This window comes from Corvus brachyrhynchos, unplaced genomic scaffold (assembly GCF_000691975.1).
Source record: "Corvus brachyrhynchos isolate BGI_N302 unplaced genomic scaffold, ASM69197v1 scaffold167, whole genome shotgun sequence".
NCBI lineage: Eukaryota > Metazoa > Chordata > Aves > Passeriformes > Corvidae > Corvus > Corvus brachyrhynchos.
The window spans coordinates 6,125,384-6,151,155 of NW_008239547.1; the positions used below are offsets into that span (position 1 = coordinate 6,125,384).

At 37.8% G+C, this 25,772-nt stretch overlaps 1 protein-coding gene across 25 annotated transcripts in view; it reads right to left on the bottom strand.

The window, feature by feature from the left end:
• Positions 1-25,772, bottom strand: part of PARD3 (par-3 family cell polarity regulator) — a 451,418-nt gene that overhangs the window by 153,904 nt on the left and 271,742 nt on the right. For 15 of the 25 annotated variants that reach the window (XM_017741464.1, XM_017741462.1, XM_017741451.1 and 12 more), the window contains 6 exons: positions 24,615-24,803; positions 23,972-24,142; positions 13,793-13,943; positions 6,382-6,571; positions 1,393-1,544; positions 305-349 (listed from right to left, as the gene is read on the bottom strand). In XM_017741464.1, the coding sequence (XP_017596953.1) occupies positions 305-349; positions 1,393-1,544; positions 6,382-6,571; positions 13,793-13,943; positions 23,972-24,142; positions 24,615-24,803 (898 nt within the window). The remainder of the gene's footprint in view (positions 1-304; positions 350-1,392; positions 1,545-6,381; positions 6,572-13,792; positions 13,944-23,971; positions 24,143-24,614; positions 24,804-25,772) is intronic. The other 10 variants (XM_017741463.1, XM_017741452.1, XM_008639280.2 and 7 more) reach the window with 3 other exon arrangements.

Genomic DNA, 25,772 nt, shown 5'->3' on the forward strand with positions numbered 1-25,772 from the left:
TTTTCCAAGATTTTTTTTGAAAGGACAAAAAACCCCAAACAACTCTGAATATTTATGAGTTTAAAGTGTAGAAACAGGTGTGTGCCTACAATCACATGCATGACCTGGCTGAATATACCACCCCAGATACCTAACTCTATAGAAGATTTTATTTTTCTGTGTAACTTGATTATTCACAATAGAAAGCAGCCATGCAAGTACTGGAATATTCATGTTTTCATGCAATTTGACTGGCAGTTCTGTAATTGTGGTAAGCTGCTTTGACCAAGGTTTCTATAGCAACAGCCTTACTGTCAATTCTTACCTGTTTTCTGGTCATCCATTGTACTGAGCTTAGTCTCGTCAGCTACTGTTAAAAGGTAAATGCATAACGGTTAGCCCAGTTAGTGCCCATGCCCCACATGCACTCAACATTCCTTCTGGTTTGCGTATTTTCTTTTCAAGTTAGGGGACCTTAGAAATGTCCTACTTCATGCAAATAAACTGCAAGAATAAGCAAACATTCTGGGTAGAAATGGCAGCAAACTAGTAACCTTCATGCAGTGTCAGTCATGTTCACATCACAGGCAGGTACAATATGTTATTGACACGTTAGCACACGGCAACTAGTCAAGGCAAGTCAATACCTCCAACCTGACTGTACCCTGAGGAAGTTTGTGAATTAGGGATTGTAGGCAAGACATTCACAACTATTGTAAAGGAGGGAATTGAATTGCACTATATTTTATTATTCTGAGTAGGGAATTCTGTGTGTTTAAACCATCAAAACTCACTGTTTGAGGTTACTAGAGTGCACTTCAGTATCTAAATTCAATGGCAGAAAAATTGACAGGCTTGTTAGCAATTACTTAGTCTCAATTGGTTTATGAGTTAGAATGATCATAGTTGATTGCCTGTCTTAGCCGCTGCTACTTTATACGGCTTCTGATATAAATATTAAAACTTGGGTCTCAAACAGATGTCAGACTAGTCCCATTTTCTAATTCTGAATTCATCTACAAAATGAGAGACTACGAAGACCTTTAAGGCTAACTGCATTATAATCATGGACTGAAAATAAACCCGGCTACCCAGAACCACAGCGTGGTACAGTTTTACACAGTTCTTCTATATGGATTGGCATTTTTCACCTCCATTTTAATAAATACTGTTTACTATATTTAGGTAAAACCATATATTCAGAGGGCTATGATATTTGAATGTATGGACATTTACAAATAACAAACAACATCCAGGCCACTTGGCCATTCAAGTTAGTACTTTACTACCCACAAGTAGACATTATGTGCAGTAGTACTGCATATACACAATGTGTTTGGAATTACAAAATCTATATACTTACAACATGAAAATCAGGTTCAAATAAAAAACAATTGAAAAAACATCACTCACTACCTAGATCCATGCTTTTGGATTTTCGTGTTTTAACAAACTCCAACTGACTGGCATCTGAAAATTGCTTTGTACGCTTTTCTGACATGCTCTGGCGTCCAAAACCCTCTCGCTGGAAGGCAAGCACTGGATCAACATCTGGACTAAGAGTGCTGTAGGAAGGGAAAAAAATCATGCGAACATTTATCAAGATCACGCAACCTTTCACTCTTCAGAGAAAATCATTTATTTAGCACGTGACTTCTACCAACGATAAAGTGCACAGTTTTAAATACACCACTGCAAGTATTCAGTTACACACACAATGGATTTGTTTTACTGCATTAACCAATTCTAGTTAAAAGGTATCAAGAATTTCACTTATAGCTTTAATGAAAGATATACATATGTGGTGCACTATACATATTCTATCAGAACATAAAATCCAACACAGGAATAATTTGAGGGAGAATAAAACAGTTCTTTTTTCTTCCTGAGAAACAAATTTATTCTATTGATAAAAAGTTATCTGTTTTTTTCTATCAGAAAATATTTTTAGTAAAGCATAAGTAGAAACTGTCCTTGCCTGAAGCCCACAGACTTTCAAACTTCTTCATTTAAAAACTTTGCATTAAAATTTCTCTCCATATGTGAAATTTCTTGTAGATTTTTCACAGCTTCTCTTGCTTTTAACCTGGCTATGACAAACAACCATATTTTTACTCATTGCTTCCCCACAGAACAAGTATTTGCCACAATGGATTCACCACTGATTCAGAAATGGGGGGAACTGTACTGGGTTTTTGTTTCTTCACTTTAGTTTTCCAAAGTGACCCCAGCTGAGTGAGTCAGGTTTTTAGTGAGCTGCCTCAGAAACATGCTGAAGATAATTTATTAATGATGCTCAAACACTGGCAGAATCATGAGTGCAAGAATGCAGGCAAAATTTGGTGCAAGCTAAAATCTTTTTTAAAAAAAGGCAAGATTGCTTACTGCTAATAAACAGTATGAAAGGAAATTCACAAAAAGATCTTCCAGCTCCTAGAAAAGGGGATAGTATGTAGATCTCTAGTTCAGCTGGCACAAAAAGAAATCAAAAGCAAAAAGTACTGAAAAAATCAGTGTTTTCCACCATTGTTATCTATCCTATAGGAAAACTATCCCTCAAAATCCCCTCTAATTGTTGCTGTACTTCAAGATAAAAAAAGCTAAATACTTCATCACTGAGATCTCTAAATAGATCTCTAAATGCCATTCAAAATACTGTGTTCATACATCTTACTGTTTAGTACCATGTTTCAAAAGAATTATTTTTACTGTAAGGGGTGAGAAAAAGGCAAATAGCGAATTCCCAGTGAGAAAAAGGCAAATAGCGAATTTCTGCAACAAACAACTTATATTTTTAAATTCTGTAACATTCATGTGTTTATGTATGCCATGTACTATAATTTACAGGAGTACCTTTGATCACGAAACACCTGGGTATTAGGTAAAACAGTGAAAAGAGGTAAGGCAAAGTGTCCAAAGGTATGAAGTACTATAAAGGACGAAAATCACTATCCTCATTACCAGGCAGCCAAGAAGAAATTCAGTCTAGTAATGGCAGATTTACAAATAATAAGATATGTGCTTGTGACAAGCATATAATACTTCAGTGTGAGCAGGATCAGAGCTTATGTGAATAAAGCCAATGTCAAGTGCCTTTTGACTTTAATATTTCTGGCTCAGGCTCAAAATGTTTTACATTTAATTACTGCAACTATTTCAGAGATGCCTGTGCAATTTAGCAATGTTCTGAAGCATATGCTTAAAAGCTCTGATGAATCAGAGACCAAACTCAAAAATAACTGTTTAGTCCTAACATTCGCTCCCACAAAACAGTGAAAAAATTATGTCCACATGATAGAAAGATAAAACATACAAGGCCAATATACACTTCTAGCATTTATAGCAGTGCAACACTGCAGTAGATGAATAAGAACCACCTAAATCTGAAAACGTCCTCCAAAGTGACTCAAACTGAACTTACAGGGTTTCAACACCTTTCATAATCAGATCATAACTGACTTTCCCAAGGCCACACAGAAGTTTTTGGCTCCCTGCTAGTCAGCCCTGTCTCTGAAGGCCAGAAAAATGTAGTTTTACTAAGTGAGAATTTTTTTTCCAGCAACATCTGTTAGCACAGGCTCATGTTTGTTAAAATGATTGGCTTCATCTTGCCGAACAAAATGTATCCTGTGACACTTTCTTCAAAAAAGGTGAACTTATAAAATTATTTGTTTTGGCTGTATGCTTCTTTTTTCATATGAGCTTGCTTTGATCTACCTACATAAAACTTTTAGTAGAGCAGAATATCATTTCCATGTAAACATAGCACACACTTATATATTGAACTTGAAGTCTTAAGAGCAGACTAAAACTCCAATATCAAATATAACTTGAAAAGGACACCACAGGTCCCAGAGAGAGCAGTCGGGTCTGGACATGGCATTAGCAACAGGGAATTTGGAAGGTTGGAACCCAGTGTTTCCACTGACACCCTTTCAAAGACTTTCTTTCTGCATCCCTGCTCTGCCCTTGTCACACCTCCCTTCCACACATTCCTATTAAGGGAACAGTTCCTATTAAGGGAACTGTTATTCCATGTTTGCATAGTATCCTACACACTAAAGGTGCTACTTAGCACCTTTATATGAGCCTTATGTAGAGTTCTCAATTTTCATGTCCTGTTTTACTTCTATTATTAATGACCCATAAGCATGTTTTAGTAATTAAGGGAGGAGTGGATCACAGGAGTCTGAATGCATGTACATTGTCTATGAGTATTCAAAAGTCCCTGTGAAGAGCCACAACTGCAAAAGCTAATGATCACAGAGGAGGAACTAATGCCCCTAAAAATGCCTCATTTTAATATTTTTCAGCTACATCAATAAAAGACAGAAGGTGAATTTAGTGCAAGTCATTAAGCAATGCCAAATGCAATTTACTATATTCTAGAATACTTAACAAATAAGATTTCTGGAATGACAGCTGATCCTTAAAAGAATGTAACCGTCTTATGACCCTCAATGTTATTAAAATTCCATTTATTAATCCTGTCTTATTGCCCCGTTGTTTTCATAACATTTTCATCAAGGATTAGGGAGATATTGTGAGGCTGAAAAAGCTTACATTTTCTTCTGTGATTCAGAACAGCTGCCATTCTTGTTTGGATAACCCTTCATCTATATTCTTAGTTTTACCCTTTGTGCCTTCCAGCAAAATCATACAACGCACCTTCGTTTTACAAGTCTTCCTTCATCCATTAGCAACAGGAAATTAATGCAACAATCTAATTCTACTGCTATTTACTTCTTTTTACCAATAGAATACATTAGATAGTAAAGCACGACACTGATCTAACTCTTTTAAGTGCCATTGTATCTGAAGACCTTTACAGTGTCTCACACAAACATTTACAAGTTTTTTGAGTGTGATCAGTTCCACAATATCTAATCCCTATTTTTGTTACTGTTACTTCATTTACAAAGTGTATGAATAGCAAGACACACTGCAGAAGTCACTGTAAAAGCATCTGCAGATTTCAAATGGACTTTTACTTTCTTTTATAGGATTTTGCTCATATTCAGCTAAAAATACTCCCTCAGAAATAAGCTATTATGTGCAGGCCTGAGGACTATTCTATTTAAATGTCTCAGATTCTCATCTCTAAAAGCTTTTACAGAAGACAAATGGACTTTTCACAGGCCCAGATTACAGGTATGACTTGTCCCTAAGAAGAACTGTAACATCAAAAAAAAAGTAAAGGAGGATGAAAAAATTACGTTTTTATACAATCATTAAAACAGTGCTTAAAATACAGAACTCAGTTCCTGGATATAAGATGAATAAACTAGTTTAAAGCAAAGAAGCTGACAGGTGCATATCAGCTGGCAGGTGCTATTGCTGTTTTATTAAGATATTGCTGATACATTCATAACAGGCTCAAGAGACAAGAAAAATAAGAAAATTCATGTACTTCACACCATTTGTGGTAATTATCTAGCTTCAAGAAGTGGCAGCGTACAGAGGTGGGCTTTTATTTTGCTATTACTATAGATAATTACAGGACTTGTAAATGAAATCTTAGATCTGTATTAATTGTACTAACTAAGCAATAAACAGTATTTCTTTGCCAGGAACTTAAGCAAGTCAATAATGGAGCTCAATGCATTTCTCATTAAGACTCTTATCTTAAAATGTGTTAAAGTGATCAGAGAGTCAACCTAAGACTCACAAAAATTATTTTTACTATGGATTAAACATATAAAGCTACTTTCCATAGTTTTAAATGTGGAACTGTTACTTTCCATATATTTAAATGGAGAGCTATTACAGTACATTGTCTTTGCAAATCATCTGACAATATGAACAGTATTTCTTCACACACATGAAAAAATCTTAACTAGTTCTTTTTGCACAAGCCTTAACACTGAGGGAAAACAAAGAGCTGCTTTGACCTCTAAGTAGATTTAAAAGATCTGTACATTATTCGGAAAAGTAAGGACGTGTACAGAAGTATTGAGATGCTCCTAGATGTACGATGGAATATAAAAATAAAATCTTTGTTTTATAGACTTTGAAATATTTACAGTGAGGTTTATAGATTACAATTTCCAAGCAGTCTTTCATCTTTCATAAATTCAAGTGTTTAAATTTAGCAAAATTTTTTTTGCAAAAGCTAGGTCAGTTGGCAATTAAAATTAAATCATCAAAATAACATATCTATATATTGTCTAAGTAATATTTCCACAAATATACCTTAAATATTTCCACAAATATGCACAAAACTGCAACCAGAAGTATTTGTACAGACTTCCTCCCTGAAACAGGGACAATTACCAGTCTGAAAATAGTAAAATCCAAATGTGACAAAAAAGAATTAATATTAGCAGTAGCCAAAAAACTAACTAAAGGAAAAGATGCAACTACAGCTCTCTCTTTTTCCCTTCCACTAAACCATGCTCTTACCAGTCTGTTGACTCATTAATTGCAGCTTTAGCCCATCCGCCAGTATCAACAGTGCCAAACCCAACATCATCATGGGAACTGGATGATGACTGGTCAGAGAGATGAGGAGGAAGGACCGACATCCTGTCATCTTCAATAATGACAGTGTCATCCTGGGGCATGTTCACTGTTGGAGACAGCTGATATTTACCTGAACAAAAGGGAGAAAAAAACCCAAACTAAGTAACGGCAGGCAGAGTGCAAAGAGTGCCTTGAAAAATATATAATCACAGCTGATAAAAGGTTATGTTAAACTGCAGTGCTACTGATAAGAGTGACACAATGCAGATAATAAAATTAACTATGTCTCACTTTGTACACATCTTCCTGTGCAGAGTCTGAAAAGTGATGCATACCAGTTGTTTCTGTGGCCTACTGAGAGACCTTAGGGTCACAGAAGGGTTGAGGTTTGGAAGGGACCTCTCTTCTGGTCCAACCCTTTCCACTCAAGTAGAGACACCTACAGCTATGTAGGCCCAGGACCCCAAATTGCTTTGGAGTATTTCTTCTGCACCACCTCCCTGGGCACTCTGTGCCAGTGCATGGTCACCTTCACACTGAAAAAGTGTTTCCTGATGTTCAGAGGGAACCTCCCATCTTTCTATCTGTGCCCATAGTCTAAAGTCCTGGCTGAGGAACTGCTGAAAAGCACCTCTCCCAGAAGATAGTATCTCCTCTTGTATCACATTATTTGGTAGAAACAAAGAATGAGTTCCACAAGGACTAACAGAGACCATCACTCTTCCTGATCAGTCTGGCCCTCATGAAATGAGAAATTGTTTAAGTGATGCTGGAAAGTGGACACATGCAAAATATGGGGAAAAAAATACCGAATTCTATTATCAACAAGTTCAAATACGTTTTAACACTTCTGTTAAAATACTTAAACCAGAACCATCACATACATGATACGGACATAATAAAGATTCAACATTAGTCTGTTCAGTGGCAGACTTCGTCAAGTAAATTTGTGAGAGTATAAGTTAAAAGATGATATGGTCTTACTAAAACAATTAGTAAAATTGCCACATCTCATGAGAAGAAACACACTAGCTTAATCAGCCATTAATGTGACAAGGAACTGCAAATTATTCTAAAACTATGATGCGCCAGACAGAGGAATGGAAATAGAAGTTTTGTGATACATGACTTAAACTGCTTTCATGGACACATCAATTATTTCCACACTTTACTTTCACTACAGATATGGAAAAAATGTGAAGAATTAGGGGAAAATAATTTTTTCCTCTTTTCTGGAAAGGTTTCAGTCACCATCACTACCTTTGTATGCAATTATTAAAAAACAAACAAACAAACCCCTATGTGTAAAGAGCTAGATAAAATTCTCACTGCACCAGATAATACACACTGTACATCTTTCCAAAGAGGGGAGAACTGGCTTCAAAAGGGATCATTAAAGAAGGCTGAAAAAGTGGCTGGAAGAAAAAGGTACTGCAGAGTGAACATCTCATCACTGTCAAACTGAAATGAATGTATGCAGTTTGCATAACAGCTGATTCTGCCCAGCAATAGTTCCTTTGATGGACAGGTTAATGTTTAGCCTGGTAATGTACTTCTTTCCAAACATAATGCCTACAAGACTGTTAACTCTGTACTTAATAACGTCTCCAAAGAATTGATTGTGAAAAGGTATAACCTTATGGCATTCGGCAGATTGAACTTCCCATTTGAGAGGCTACAGTAATTCAGTAACACTTTTAACTTTTCACTACCCTTCTTTATATCTGACAAGGGTGAAGACTGACATTTTAATAGTTGCTTTGGAATTTAGGAGAAAACCCATCTGACGTGCCTATGCTTTTCATTGCAGACGAAGCTAAAAACAGGTGAAAGGCTTCACCTCCAGCAGATGGTTGGACAAACCTCAGTGCTGGACTCAATACATCCTTTGTCAAGAACTCGGCTGAAGTGGACAGAAAATACCCCTGGAGAATTAAGTCAGCAAGTGTTGTGAGAAACCTTACAAAGAAACATCAAAGAAACTTCAAACCTAGTCATCTTCAGTATATTTGACTGATCTACAAATCTAAGGCATTGCTCGACCTGTCTACAAACCTCTTCAAGAAAATAATTTTCCCTCAGGCTAGAAAAGTGCTATTTAGACTCTGTGAAATTTAGACTCTGACTACACTTCAAGTCCAGTTTTGCATATATTAATTCAACTTCAGTGAGGTAATCTGTAATAACATAAATTATTTTGGACACTGTACTAAGCAAGGTAAAATATTCTCCATTTTAAGTGTTTCTCATCTCAGGACAATGATGCTCGAATTTCCTGGACAAGTTACCAATCTAAAGAAGCACAGCCTGAGGACCACACCAAACTATTGGGTAAGGAGGGTATTAATTTTCCCATTTTTTGGTTTTCTCTTTTTGCTGTTCTGTGAGTTCTTTTATTCAGAGTTTGAATTAAAATGCAGAAGACTGAGAATTCTTGTTTGGACTAAGCTGTTTATTATAGCTTATCTATAATACAGCTGCACGGGATGTGCCTCTTAGGTGACAAGGTGGAAAATGGCCATGAGTTCTAACTTCCAAGGCTTTTTAAAGTCTAAATTAACCAATTTTGAAATACCAATATGAAATGTTTTTACTTACAACCCAATTACTAACTTTTCATGTCCTGCAGTGCAGGACTTTTAACCCAATGGCAGAAATCCTAGATTTGTGAAGAAGAAGGAGAAAAGAGAACAGAAGAAGAAGAAGATCCACATCCAAATTCCTCCATATTGTAACCTATTATTACCTATATCCCCTAAACCTATTTTTCTACATCTCTACATATTCCACCCAGTGATACAAGTTTTAATTACACAGCAACAACCTCAGTGTTATAACACAATTTAGGGAGCCTTTCCCAGGGTTTTGGATCAAATACAGTGTACTTCTGAGGATCACTGCCTCTCAGCACTGACAGGCTGAAATTCTCAGAACCCTGGGTTCCAACATGAGGGTTCCCATCTGTCTGTGCAGAAAAAGAAGTCTCAGAGCTCCAGTACCAAATGTCTGGTCTCCAGGTCTATGAGCATTTTCATCCTACAAGGAAAAATATGCCAAGCAGCATGACTTCAAACCTTTTATATACCTGTAATACACCAGAAAATAGTTTGGATCTGAATTAAACCACCAACATAAAGCACTCCAAAAAACCCTAAGCATATACAGTACAGAATAATAGGCTTACTCATGAGGAACTAAACTGCTCCAGGTCCTTTTAAATCTTGAAATTCCCTGAAGTTCGGTTAATATGTTTGCTGGGATAACTTGGCTCCCATATTGACACTGCATTGTCATGGAACTCTCTCTGGCTTGGTCCTTGTGCTTTTGCTATTGCTTTCTCTTTAAAGGACGGTCTACAAAATCTGTTGAACACTCTCACCATATGTTCAAAACCCAGTATTTCTTTATGAGTGACTCATGAGCCTGTTGATACTGTGGGATTCAGACCAATAGTACAACGAATGCCTGGAGAATGACTAACAACAAAAATTTCTCCACTGTATCCAGGCCTTGGATTTCAAGAAAGTGCTCAGATCTGTCAACTCTTGCAGAAGAGCACCACATTCTGATGAGATTCCTGGCCCAGGAACCACATTCAGATTGTAAAGGGTTATTTTCATTTCACTGACACACACACTCTACATCTCTAGCTAAATTTTTGTCAGTAGTGCTTCCTCCTGATTCCATCCTTAAGATAGCAATTATTTATGTAGAGAATAAAGTATTTCCTGTTGTGTAGGAAGCGTCAAATTTTACAAAGTTCTGGGGGATCCTTCAGGATGAAAAGCAGATTCAGGACAAGAGATTGTTATTCTGTGTACCCACAGATAAATAACTTCTGTTTAGTTACCATTAGCAACAAAACCCATCACATTCATAAAAAAAATATCAGCAACTAGAAGAAAGAGATGAAAGAGGACTTTGTACTAAACTGTTTGATGAATAAGAATAATTTATACAGACAGCAGCTATGTATTTGTGTATTGCAAAACTCAGGAGCACAATGCATGATATTCAAGAATGGTATGTCAGAAGAAGACTTGAATTTTTAATTATAGAGCCAAGCAAACCAGTGTAACACAGCTGTTATTCTGAATGTGCTAACAACACACAACTGGAAATATTAGAATAAACATAAGGGGTTATTACAGCCATTTAATCCTTAAAAGAGATGACTTAATTTGTATAAATAAAAAATCCCACCTCCTCCAAATCAAAAATATTCCCTGAATACAGAAAGTTGTATCTTTTCTCCATCAGAAGTTTTCAGTGAAATATTATCAAATGAAAAAGCATAAGAAAATCTATAATAGCAATAACCACCTAGAAAAGTAGATCAAAATGAGAATCATCAGAAACATGAAAAGATTCATGTAGCCTTATTGCAGTAAGCAATCATTATTTTACATAATTTAAATCACATCTAAAATTGGTACTTTATTCCCACTCTCACAGCAAGGATCTGACAGCCAGTTCTTGCTTGTCAGTTATGAAAGAGTAAGGAAATTGTCTTAAATACCTTTCCTGAAATTACATTAATGGTATTTAAAAGAAACAAAACACTCTTAAAATCTTTGTTCCAACTTTAAGCAATTACTAGAACAAGCAGGCATTTTTCAGACTTTGACATTGCTACTTTTGAATAGGCTAACTTAGGAAGGAAAAAAACTCAAATCCATCCAAGAGCAAAAGCAGCAGAAAGACCTGCTCCTTCAACCATGAAAACAAAGAGTCATCTCCTCACTAAAAAGTACTGAGTACTGAAAGTTTACGTAGTTAAATCCACTGAGGGATAAATCAAAAGACATCAGATGATTCAGAGAGCCCATAGAGGCTCTCTGATATGGGGAGAGCACTCAAGGGAACCAGCATTGCATGAAGCCCTCCTTTGGGCTTGTTTTCATGGGCAGGACCAGTGTGGAAAGGTACAGACCTCCAGTGTTCTTCAGCCAGATTGTTCTTAGGACTAATCCTCACTTTTAGGCCAATTTTCAAGAGGGGAAGAGTCATGTAACACCACATAAACATTCTCAGGAAAATAAAAAAAATCCTGCTTTTTTTCTCATTATCCATGCCAAAAAGGACAGGGATTCAACTGCATAATGAATGACTGTTTTAAAAACGTTAGCTATTCTGAAACAAACAACTGTACCTATCTCTCCCAACAGGCAATACCTCTCTGTTGTATGGCACTGCAAGAAAACTTGCATGCCAAAGGTTATGAACACTAAAGTTTTAATTTAGTGATACTGATTAATTCAGAAAAAATCGTCTATTAGAAAACTGACCATTCCCTCAAAACTGGGTTTAAATATCACAGGTCTGTGAAGCTGCTGTGATTGTAGATGGGAACAGTCCAATCCAGGAAAGACCAGTTTTTAGTTACATGCCACTAGATCACATTTACTATGAGGTTCGGGCACAATTTGATTTTCCACTAAAGTGCTTCCACTAAAGATTCAATGGATTTAGGTCACAACCAACCAATTTTCTACATAGCTCCTGGTCCCTGAAAACAATTCAGAAAAAGTGATGATTCACAGAAAATCAAAACATTAACTTCAGGTTATAAGAAACTTAGAAAATGAAGGATGGATTTTTTTTCTGCCTACGTATACAAGGCAAAGGTATCTAAAAGCATTACCTGTCAACAGCTTTGGAAAGATGGTTTTTTTGTAGTAGTTTAAACATCAGTTACTGGCTACTGCTAAAGGGATGATACCAGACTGATGAACAACTAGTTCAGTTTGCCATGGCAAGTCTTGTGCTCCTCTGATATCAGAGTAAACTGCATTGCTGGCACATGTGCACCAAGACTCTCTCAGGGTTCCTTCTCCTATCAATGGACAAGGTGTTTAAGTGATAATTTGTTAACACTTACATGAGCTCTATGTGTAAATCCTCTGCAGCACTAATGGAAAGAGCAGAAGGCAGTGCTTTGCAAATGTTTTATCTAAAGCCTTGACACCACAAGAATTTGTTCTTTCCTTGGGAGAGCAGTGCTAAAGACTTCAAATTATTTCATCACTCCTTAAATTTGTTGACAAAGAAATACACTTTTTTCTCAATTGTTCTCTTTAAGAGCATATGGCTTTGGGTGACAAGGTTTCACACTGCCTTGATTTTCATGTGCACATTTTTTCTTCCAAACTGCACAAAATGAAATGCAATAGAACAAGAATATGATTTGTTTCTAATTACTACTGCCCAAATGCACAAAAAAGGACAAAAGACTTAATGGAAGAAATACCCTAAAGAGCAAACTTGTGGATTTTCAGAGAGTTTAACAACAGTCCTAATCTGCTACCACAAAGAAAATGCAAACCCCAAAATATAAAAAATTATTTTAAAAAGAAAACAGGGAAAAAAAAACCCCACCAACCCAAAACAGGGTGAAAAATATACACAAACTGTTGACTGAAAAAGCCTAAGTGGTAGACTAATTTTCTAAGGCTGAAAACTAATCTAAAGCAATTGAAAACTAAGTTAAGCCTTGCTTCATATCAAGTTTATAGCAGCATCTTCTAATACATTCTGTGTATGTGATACACTAAAAAAAAATCCTATATTTAATAGCCATGTTGTCTCTTTAAAACTTGCAACTCAAGCGAGCAATTGTCACATCTTCTGTCAGGTGTTATTTTCATCAAGCTGCTTTTTGTGTTTAAACTTGAAAATCCTTTCAAACTAATCCCATCCTAGTCAGTAAATCCAACCACTCCTGTGGCAAGGCAAGTCTTCATTAACTAGCTCTGTACATCAGAAGTTGAATTGCTGCAGAGCAACTGCTAATAACCTCATTATCCACTGGGACCATGCAGATGGTAGGGCACAGAATCTACACAAGGGATGCTTAAAATTAGTTATGAGGCTTTTAAACTGGTGTCCTGCAAAGCAAAAATTCAAATAAATTTAAAAGTCCCCTAATAAGCATAAATGGATGCAAGATTGCCTTATTTATTTTTGTATTTTAGTAGGACTGAAACAGAGGAGAAGAAATGCTAAAAAAAATTATGAATTTGCATGTGCCACTGCCTTTGATGCAACATGGAGGCTAGATCAACCAATAATTAATTGTCCCAAATCAGACATTGAAAGACCATGTTAAATGCTACTATTATTCATTATGTGACCTGTCACAGGATACAAAATTCAATTCAGAATCCCACTTTACTTTCTTCCTCACATTAACTATCCAGAAGGCTTACATGGAACAATTTTAAGGCACATTTTAAGTTGGTCAATGCAACCTCCATGTTCCCCAATTCCCATGTAACACATTAATCACCCTTCAGTGAATCACAGAGAGAAATAAAAACATGCCCTGCTTAGCAGAGCTGCTTTGACTCACCCATTATCCTGCTCAACGCCACGTTCTTTGTGGGCGACTCGCTGAGACCCTCGATCCCGCCGTAGAGGGAGTGGGAAATCCTCCGCTCCCGGTCATCCAGCAGAGTCTCTATGGGCAGCTCTGGCCCAGAGGGGCTCCCAGGTGATTCCAACTGCAAAGAGAGGGGAAAATTAGCGCCTGGGGTCCCCTTAACCACATGGGGGAACTGTAACAAATTGCCTAAGGCCTAGAGCTGTCTAAGCACCAAATAAGCTAGAACTTCTCATCCTGGACAGAGATAATTTGCAATGACAGCTCTGCCTAATGACCAACTTTCTAACCCCTTTACACTGCACCCCCCATGGTGCCCTGTCAAATTTCAAATCCTTCAGCAGAAAATTGGTGAAAAAACCCCATTCCATTTTGGTGTCTCTTTGTTGGATAATTTCTTAACCAGACAGTTGGGCTGTTTTCAATACCATCAGCAGACAGCTGGGCCATCTTCCCCACACTGACAGCTAAGCACAACAAGACCCTTATCAGGAGCACGGAACAGGAACTCTCATTTGGAATTGGCTGCTGCTGCCACAGTGGTGCAACTTGCTTTCAAATGCAATCATCATACTCCAAAGTTTTGTAGTTAGGAACAAAAGAAAAAAACACAAAAGTTGTCAGACTTCATCGTAATTATATTTTTCATTTGAGTTCTTTGCTCTGCCTTTCCTGACTGCAGAGTAAAGAGTTCTTGCATGCTTCATTCAGCCTGAACGATTGCTGCAGCATCCAGGCAGACACAAAAACCAGAACTGGCAAGATTTGGGGTGACCTCCACTCCAGCCCTCAAACTCCTGCAGCTGCCAGGTCTCTGCCCACCACAGCTGCAGCCAGAGTCTCCAGGGCATCACAAGACAGATGAAGTATGTGGTAGAAGTGATGGAGACAGGCTGCTTGGCCACCTGCACAGGAGAGCAAACGGCATATACAGCCACCTGCCCACCCCACACCAACTCTTCTTCAGCAGACTGCCCTGAGTGTCTTCCTGGCCCAGCCTTTGCTTGCAGAAGATAGTCATCCCTCGTTTTCCTACACTTGCCTCTCAGATTTTTCAAAAAGACAGGAAAAAGTCAAGTTCTCCTTGGCAAGCCCCAGAGAATCAGAGCTCCGGGGAAAGCAGCACCCATGAGAGGTGAAGAAAATAATTTGGTACCATCTAGCTGGATTTACCCACCCCATCAGCCACAGGCAGCTCTGCTGTCAGCACAGCCCCCCAGGAATGAGGAGAATGAGTACCTGTTCACTCACAGGTCACTGTGGATGCCAAATTTAGCAGGGTCCAGTTGCTCCCTGCAGAGAGGTGTGCTCCTCACACCATCCAGCCTTCCTGCTGCCCTTAAAGCTCTTGGTTCACCTGGGTTCCAGCACAGTGCTGGTCTCTCAGTAATGCTATCAAGGTGCTTTGCCAAGACCATTAAACCAATTCACCTGAACATCATGAGCTGAATTCAGCTCTATTAAAAAGTAAACAACTATTAAAAAATAGATACATTTTGTAGAAAAGTAGTATGAACTCAGATATCAAAGCATTAGCTCTTACCAACACGCCTCTTCATATTGAAGCATATAGTAAATCCTAAAAACAATGTCCTTACACAGATGCCACAGCATTTATTTCATACGTATCGAAATAAAGTGGGGACCAGATACTGAAAGACACTGAGCACGTTGCAAACTATTTGAAGCCACTGGGAATGCTTATTCCAAGTATTGCTCTCCAGACGAGCACAAGGGGAGTAGTTCATACTTTCAGGAATTACAATAACAAGCAACATGTTTGTTATTTGTTTTTCTTTTTGAAACAGCTGCCCATTATTAATCACTTCACCCACAGTCCCCAGACGACTAAGAAATGTATGCTATGAAAGAGATTAAAGAATCTGCTTCAAGGGCTATGAAGCACTATGCCCCACACTCCCCAGCAGAGGCTTTGAAGTGAGCCCATGGACTGATGACTCCTGACACGCGGGCACTGGCGCGACGCCCGGGCCATGGGGGTGGAGGGTTGCGAAACGCCGCTGTACAGTCGGGGAAACCGCGACTGGGAGGTCGCAGACTCTGCAAAAACTATTATTTCTGTTCAAAGCCATCATCTGTTTAATATAAATGAGATATTTAATGAAGCTCCAAATTGTAGACTTATCTCTCCCAGTTTGATAAGCACCGGGGAGATTTACTGCATCGGAGGGTCAACACAATTACAATTGGAGGCACATCAAGCTGCCGGAGAATAATAAACTTGCAGTGCAAGTGAATTAGACTCAATAAGGTTTAAATTGTGAAATGAGGATTTGTTTTATTAGTTTTTTTAAACTGCAGATTACAACTGACAGCTTTACTGAAAAGTAAATTAAACAATATTTGTAGACTCTGTTATAAAGGAATCTGAGGCAAATTTGAAAAGAAATGTTAACTTCTGAAACACTTTATAGAAAAAAGAGCATAGCAACATTAGACTGCTTGAGAGCTTAAACTTGCATGATAAAGGTACTAAATTATGAACTACCCTTCATTTCACTGCCTTTAAATAAGGTGTGAAAATATCAAATTGCTTTGGGATTTATTCTCCCAGTGCTATATTGAGGACTTTATGTAACAAGTGTCCAGCTTTTAGTGAGCCATATCACACAGTCCTTCTTCATGTGACAAGCCATCAACTTTGAGACTCATTTGTAGAAAGATCTCAAGAGATTTTCAGAAAGACACTGACAAGAAGATCGTTCTGAATCTCAGAAATATACAGAAATTCACTTCTGGTAATACAGTAAAGTACAGGGTAAATAAAAGAAATAGCAGGAGTGTTGCATTTATATGGCTGTGTTTTGTAAAGTGAATCATATATTCTGTAATTTCCATGAGCAAAACTTTTTCCATTTCTAATTAGCATCTCAAAAAGATGGGTTTAAACAAAGGCATTGACAGCCAGCTACAAAAATACTTTACAGAAGATACAATGCCTTTTATAAAATGCCAAAAATTAGACAACTGGCTTTCACAAAAAACCAAAAGGCCTTTTCCTTACATTGTTAGCAGAAAGTTTGTGCAAGAAAAAAAAATAGAATTTGGAAACTGTTGTGGGCAAGACAAACAGTCCAACAGTCCAAAGGAAGATTGCAGTTCAAATAGACTTGTTCTTCCTGATTAATTTCTAATAAAGAGCTTGAATTACACATTCTAGTTCCTTCTCTTAACCAGTCTCTGTGCTATCTGGTATAACTTGATTTGATAACTGATAAAGAGTGGGTAATATAAACAAAGTTGTAGGAATTCCTAACTTCATTAAAGGCCTGGCAAGGAAAGAAATCTGCACAGCAACTGTCCTCCTATCAATAGCTGCTGGAGCACTCCTTGGAGTGCCAGTTCAGAGTCACAGACCTATTGAGGGTGGATGAAACCACTGGAGATTGTCTAACCCAACCTCTTGCCAAAAGCAAGGTCAGCAAGAGCGGGTTTCACAGCGCCCTGCCCAGCTGGGTTTTGAATACCCCCAAGATCACAGTCTCCTCAACTTCCCAGGGAACTTGTGCCACCGTTCACCTCTAAGAAGAATTTTTCTTTCTTATGTGTAAAAAATTTCTCGTATTTTGGTTTGTGCCTGTTGCTCTTGTCCTGGCACTGGGCAGCCCTAAGAAGAGTCTAGATTAGTCTTTTTTATTACTTTTTTATTACTCCCATCAGGTATTTGTAGACACTGACTGCTAAGATCCTCCTGATCCTTCTCTCTAGACTGAAAAGAGAGAGTTTGCTCTCTGAATCCTAGCACTGATGTATACTAAATGATCATATTCGTAAAAATGCAATAAAACCTCCCATGCTACAGACTGCCTGTAGTTCCTTTTTTCCTCCATTCTCTTAAAATAAAAAGAGAAACAAGATTAATTTTTTTTTAAATAAAAAAGGTCTCTACCCTGACCCTTTGTCATTCAGATAAAAACCAGCTGTTTGCTAAAGCACTGTCTGTACTAACTAGCCCAGCTGCTGCTTATCTAGATGATAAAAGGACAAATAATGTGGTTCTTTTTACTTAAACACCACCATCCATCCTATCTGAAGTTATCCACATAAATATGAAAACGTTTATGCACAAGAAGAGTGCCAAAATATTCAAAGCATAAACACACTTTTTTTTTTTAAAGAAACAAGAATCAGACTTCCCTTTTCCTTCAGAAGTAAATTATCCAAATATAGGCATGCAAGCATTGTGGATGTTAAAGAAGTCAGTATACAAATTTGCTGTATATTACACTGCATCAAGAATACTGAAGCTCTTTGTGTCACACAGAATTATTCTGCAGGCTTTCTTTTTTCCTTTCTTATGTGTGTACTGTGGTTAAGATGTCCAAAATACTCCAGCTTCCTTTTTCAACATAGATACTTTTAAAATACTACTAGTCTATATCAAAGCATCAATATCAAAGGCAGTAAAGAAACTAAGTTTTCATGGGACTGGACTAAATTTTCATTTTCTGGGTTGAAAACTGGCTAAAGAATTGGACACAAAGACTGATCTTCAGGATGGAGAAGGGTTATAGATTGCCCCAGGAATCAGAGTTGGGAACAGCTTAAGCTGATAAACAGCTTTATCAATGAGTTGGAGATGGGAGTGAACAGGGAAATCACCGTGTTTGGAGAAGACGCTAAAGACTTTTTGACAGTTAAATTCCAAAGGTCATAACAAGACTAATCTAGTGAGAAAGAAAAAAACAAACCTGTCTTATAAGTTTCAAAGTAGGTAACTAGGTAATGCATGCAGGGGAAAATGATGCTGAATATTTTATACCTGAACATATACTGTAAAAGAAAAGATGCTTGCTTGTTTCTCTTATAATGAAACCACTCATTTGCAAAGTCTCTCTCACTGACCTATCAGTCAATTTATTTAATGAATGATGAGGTCCTTATATGGTCTGGCATCATGACATACACTCTGTTTCATAGTTTGCCCATTTTCAAATGGAGAAAAAGATGAACAGACATTCATTTGGGGATCTGCAAATCATTTGCAAACCATCATTTCAGGCAGATTTGGCAAAATATTCATTCTGTCAAAAAGAAAAAAAAGGGGGGGGAGGGGCTAAACAAGAAAAACCCTTGAAATTTTTCATTTTGAGGAAAATGGTGACGCTCTCTCACTTAATGGCAGACAAGTGCAGCCTGCCTGTGACATGAACAGACAAGCAATCTGTGTCTAAGCTGTCCAGGTTGCAGGACTGAAAAGCGCAGGATTCCAAAAGTAACAAATACCTTTATTTTCTTGAATCAGCACATGGAGCTGCCAGCTGCAGGGATGTGCCTGGCAGTTGTGCCTGAGCGCTGAGCACGTTCTGGTGATGCAGCCACCAGCTGTCTGCCCGTACAGGCTAATCATAACAGCATCACTAATTAACAGAACACGGCACAAGGAGCTCCACTGTTTTTCCTTAAATCTGAGCAATTTAAAAAATTTCCACCCTGAGTTAAGGATCTAAAAAGCTGATGGCAACCTCTTCTGAAAAATGAGGTGTTAAAAACTGGCCATATATGACTATCAAGTCAATATTATTGTTATTCTCTCCATTTTTCTCACTGTTTTCACAGCTTTGGAAATGTATCTTAAAGAGCCTCTCCATGCTTATGTAGGAAAGTTGACAAGTTAACATGCAAGGCTTGAAGCTGAAAACACAGAACAGAACAGAATGTTTAACTTTTTGAAACAGGGGGTACGGGAACCTCAGATACAGCCAAATCCCAAATTAAATGTTTTTGTTACAGTAATCTAACAACATCCATCAAATATTCAGTGTGTGATTTTGTCTAAAGTGGATGTGTTATTAAATACAGGTTTGCAAGGTTTGTAGTACTGCAGCTTGCAGAATTCTATATTGCTGTACTCTGTATAGACATGATGCAAACAGGAGAAAAACTCAGATGCACAGCTTTGGCTTGGAGTTCATTCATAACTAACACACACTTCATGCTTATATCAATATTTACTACAGGACAATTCACTTGAAAACCTGGGTGGATTACACACTATCTCCTGGTGAGTCAATGAAAATTCTTTCTACAGGCAAATCTTCAGTTCAGCAAAACCACAACAGCACAGAATCACTTTTTACCTTCTGGGAAGTTTGTGGTCTCTTTTGAGTCTACAGTTACGGAAGGGCTGATGATACAAATTATCTGCTCCCTGCCTCTCTGAAGTCAAGATAACACTCTTATGGTGTTTATGGACATTTTTATTGTTACTATAACTGCTCTGAAGGCTTAGTTTACAACATGAGAACTTGTGAAGCTGTTTGAGAATAATGATGGCATGGGAAATGTATATCTGAGGTCACTTCACAAAGTTTGAAACAGTTTCATGTTCAAGAAGCCAAAGAAAGCTCTCTGACAAAGACAGTGCCTCTGCAGTAGATCAGAAGCAACTGTGCCTGCCTCTCAACCCAGGACAACAGAGGTTGAGCTGTCCCTCACTTCTAGACAGCAACTAAAATACAAAAAGTACAGGAAAGTCCTAGTCTAAATTGAAACATGCAGAAACAACAATCTACAGAACTGTGCTGCAAAATTAATTCTCCCGTCTAAGCAACTCCTAGGGCTGATTATGAAAATTGACATTAAAACCAGAAGAACTGTATTCATACCACTAACTTCCTTAAAATCCAATTAAAACTCAGTGTTACTGAAGAAAGAAGCAGACTGTGTAGTCTATCTCAAAAGAAGTCAGTTTGACTTTGCAATTGCAAAACAATTACTGGACTTGAAGGCAGGGAACAAAAAGGCTTCGGGTTCTTTTTTGTTCTTTTTTGCTGTTATTTTGTTGTGGGGTTTTTTATCATCCAGACAGGAACTGCTTTTATCATCCAGATGTTTAGCACAATTCTTTTTTACATTGGCATTATCATCCCTTGTACGGATTTCCCTTTTGAGACACTTGTGGGTACTCCATGGCGTGGCAGGGAATCAGCCAAGCCCTGACCTCACAGGACTGACCGTACATTGGAACAGAGCAGAGTGAACACTGTTCTTGGTGATGCACAAAAGGGAACATAACTAAGCAAGTTCCACTTAACTGTAGTTCAGACAAACAAGAAACAAAGCTATGTTTTTGTCCATAAAGTGGGCACATACAATGCTGAATCAAGAAAGAAAAGGAATCAGTTGAACAGGATTTATTTTTCTTTATCTGCTGTTTTTTTATGGCAACTCCGTTGTAGAGCAAAAAGAAGAGCATAAAAAACACCACGGAAATATTTTCTGAAAAGTTAAACATTTCTTTTTGTATTTAATAAAACCAGTAGACCCCCATTACTGAGGAGCTGGGGGTGTTTAGGCCAGAGTAAAGAGAAGGCTGAGGAGAGACCTTTTTGCTCTCTACAACTGCCTAAAAGAAGGATTTAGAGAGGTGGGGGTTGGTCTCTTCTCCCAAGAAACAAGTAATAGAACAAGAGGAAACAGTCTCCAGTTGTGCCAGGGAAGGTTTAGACTGGATATTAGGTAAAATATTTTAAGAAAAGTGTAGTCAAGCATTGGAACAGGATGCCCAGGGAATTGGCTGAGTCACCATCCCTGCAGGTCTTTAAAACATGTGTAGATATGGCACTTTGGGACATGGTTTAGGGGTGGACTTGGCAGTGCTGGGTTAACAGTTGGAGTCAATAATCTTCAATCTAAATGATTCTGTGCTTCTATGGTGATAAAAGGTGGGAGTTATTAAGATAGGGTCTGCTCTTTTCATGCTTTTGCTTCTAATCTGCAAGCTCCTGAATTTGTCGCCAAATTTCTTTTGTGTTCTAGTACTAAAAATCTTTCCTGGTGGCCATTACTGGAATGTTCCAAGGGAACAACTTGTATACAAGCATGCCTAAGTGATCTGTGTTGCTGAATTAAGCATAATATAGCCAAGGCTGCAAGACATGGCCAGCCACTGAGGCAGTGCTGTCTCCAGCTGGGTCTCAGGCCACACGGCCATTACTGAGGGACTGAACTGACTGAATACCATACTCATATATGGTATTCCTGCAACATTCAGAAATAACATTATCACAGCTTATCAGTATTATATCAGCTCAATAAAATCTAAAGTTTAAATTAAAACTTAATAAAGCTTTAGATATTTAAATAATATCTTAAGTTTAACAGTCTTTAAGGAGGAACTTGGGTTTAATTGCAAAGTACCAAGAAAAAAAGCTCTCTTTGCTTTTCATTTCATTGAAGTCTGGGCACTGCAAGACTTCCAGAAAAGTTTGGCTTCTTGCAAACTGCCAGCTCAGCAGGTAAACAGCTTTATGTCCATGCAAGTAGTCCTTTCATCATATTAAAATATGCAAACAGTATTGACCTCTTATTTCCTTCGGATGAGTGTGATAAAAGCAATAATTCCTAGGAAAAATTACTTTAAAAAGTTACTTTGTAAAGATGATTACTACAGCAATAGTGACATATCAATGCTTTCCTAATCATTATGGCTCATCTTGCCAGTTTCTTTAGGAGTTGGGAAAATGCACAAAAACTGTAAAGGAGGCCCAGACAGACAAGGCCTATCCTGCCCTTGTGCAGGTACATTTCAGTGTATCTAAATCTGTTTCCACAATCAGTTCTTTTATCTTGAAGCACATATACTGCAGCTGTGCTGGTTTTGGCACATGAGTTCTGCTAAATAAATCATGCTAAATGTCAGGCAGATATAGGGGACCAAGCTGTTCTTGAATGAGTAAAAATTGTGTTGGATTTAAGGAGACATGTCTTTGGTTCATCACTGCCAGTTTATCTCTGTCATGTTTACAAACACTGGATAAATTCAATCGAGAAGACTTTCACTAGGAGAAAAGTGATCATCTTCTACAACCCTTTAGAAAAGAAGAAAACTAAACAGAGAAACAGTGTAAAATATTTCACCCTTTTTATGTAGTAATGCATAGTAGCACCTGAAATTGGGTAAAAATAAGGAACAGTCGCCAAAAGACAGTCTGAATTAGGGCTAGAAAAGGACATCACCACATACAAAAAGGTCGTAATTCCTTCAACGCTAAGCAAGAAACCCTGTGAATCCGCCTGGCTTTCTAGCAGTGTGCACATATAAACCTGTATGTGTATAAAAGCTTTGTATAAGCAGTTAATCAAGAGGAGCTTAACACTGTTAGAGAGCCTAGTGTCTTTTTCAGACATGATTTTATAATACACTATGGACTGATTTTTTCTGAAGATCAGATTTATGCATTAAAAAGTAAACAATTCTTTTTTCCCCTGTGCAGAAGCAGCAATACTAAACCAATTTATGCACATCATTTCTGAAGCATGATGATCAAGAAATAAAGTTCCTGATTAAACCTACTCGTACTAGCCAGAATGAAAGAATTGACTTTTAGATTTCTAAAGAAAAGATGCTTTTCTGACCCGCCATTCAACTGTATCCTATTCAACTCAGTCCTTTCTCCAATTTGTTCTGAATTGTCCTCCACAGCATCTACAATCCTTCTCAGTATCGTATGTCCAGATATTCCTAGTATATAGTATTATTTACATGAAATAGAAGATAAGCCATTAGAAATCATGAATAAATTTCAAAACATCAACACATTAACGCTGTACAAGAGAAGACAAGTTGCAAATCATCAGAAGAATCACCACTTCACCCTGAATTCAGTATTTTATCCTCCCCTGCAATTAAGGCCAAGACACAACATAGTTAAAGTCCAAAATGACTAAATTATTGGTATAAAGTTTTGCAGAATCTTTACATGAAACTTTTGTTTAGATAAAATATAATAATGAAATATAAGAGCTCTACTCTTAATTAAAAAACTGGAAGTGACAAAGAAACAAGTCAGTTAACACAAAGTCTATAAATGAAAGATCTAACAGACCTACATAAAAAATTCCACTGAACAAAAATCACGTAAACACTGAGATCCAATTACAAAATCAATATAGTTTTATTCAGTGTTTCCCATTTTTCATTGACAAAAATACTCAAAAGAATAACTTTATTGATCAGTAATAACGTTAGCATGTCTAACACTGAAATTCAGATCATTTTGTAATTCTCTCTTTCTTTAGCTTCTCAAATATTATTTTTCAAGTCTCAGAGGAAACATGAGATCTCCTGTAAACACAAATACCTCAGAAGAGAAATTCCTAATCCCAATATCAAAAGCTTTTTACCTCATTGCATTTACTTATTCGCCTCGCCACAATAAGCTGAATCATTCCTCGTTTGTTTCCTTCAGTGGACATAGACCTCCTTAAGGTTTCCATAGCATCTTGATTTGTTTTGCCCAATAATGATTCTCCATTAACTGCTATTAGTTGATCATTCACTCGAAGCCTGCCATCCTGGAAAAGGAAAAATAATAGATAGTTACATAAAACACACACAAAAGAAGCTTTGTCTACTGGAGAGAGAAAAATAAAAAACAACAACAAATCAAAAGAAAAATATTCAACCAATTATACTTAGTCCTGAAAGTTTATGGCCAAATGAACACTGGAATAATAGCTTCCATTGCAGCCACGGTAGGAAATGTCTATCCCAATTCTAGTTTTGCACTCAAGCTATTATCATAATCTGTTTGCTCAAACAACACACTAATGGAACTGTACCTGAGATGGCTCGTCCCTTCCCGAGAATCTGTTAGGGCTACTTAAATCCTGGGACATGCAAACACGTGAGTAGAAATCTAAATGTTACCTCTGATGGTATAATTGGAGAACACTAGAGATCTCATTCTTCTTCAATCTATGGTTATTTTCAAAATAACTTACGGAAAACTGAGGAAGACCAAAGTACACAGATATTCCCTCTTACCTTGGATGCTGCTCCACCGTTAATAATGGACTTGACGAAGATTCCTAAATCGGCGTGGTTTTCTTTTGACCGGTTACCTTTGACACTCACGCCAAGTCCAGCTGACCCAGAGTCATTCAGTGGAACTTCAAAAGTCAGGAATTCCCTGGTGCCATCAGGTGTGAGGACAAGCTCCTCCTCTTCTGCTTTCTGTTGGGGAGATTAGCATGGGCTTATAGAATAGCATTTCTCTGGGAATTCTCTTCCCTCTACAGCTATTAGCATTCAAAAGTCTGTTTTTAACTACAATGCCACAATATTTTCCACAGTAATTATGTGAAGAAATGTGCACAAATCGTGTATTTTCAATCACCTCCAGCTGATGCCTAGGTTCAGAAATATCTTACATTTGTGTCTAAGTGCTTCTCTCTCTAGTAAAGTAATTGAATCACATGTCATTACTGAATCTGCCATCAATACTAACTCACATGTAAGCTGCTATTTCATTAGCCAAAAGAGAGCTTTATCAGAAATATTTTCCTACTTGCAAACCTACAGCATTTTTAAAATCTATTGAGCTTTGCAGTCTAAGGGAGAAACTAAGTGCAAGAAAATCAAATTCAAAAATTACTCAGTCACCTCATTTTATTTAAAACTAGTTGTGTTAGGAAAAACCAGAAAACTACATAGCTGAGATCTGCAACAGCACATCTTTCTGCTGTTGCCAGCTTATCATCAAATCCAGCTCTGAGTGCCAATTTTCCTGTTTTTACCAGCTCTGCCCGTCACCTCTGTCCTCTTACGCACTTCTTTGGATCTTTGTTGTCCTCAACACCCAGTTTTAGCCTGGCTGGGACAATCCCAGCTTTTGAGCATCTGGAATTGTAGTCACAGGCCTGCCACAGCCACCAGCAAGGAGCTGCTCAATGACACCTTTCCATGCATCCAAAAGCTATACAAGCACAGGTGCCTGGCCTCTCACTTCACCTCCTGCCCAATTCAGGGTGGCAATGGGCTGGGAGCAGGGACCTTGCAGTGACCCCACAGTGCAGTGATATTCATGGGGCAGCATCATGGGCACAACACGCAGGAATGAAAGTGGCCTTGCCCTGAGGAGCACTGTTCATGCACAAGAGACTTCTGCCAAAGGGAGGAACAGGAGGGACAGGCTGTTCACAA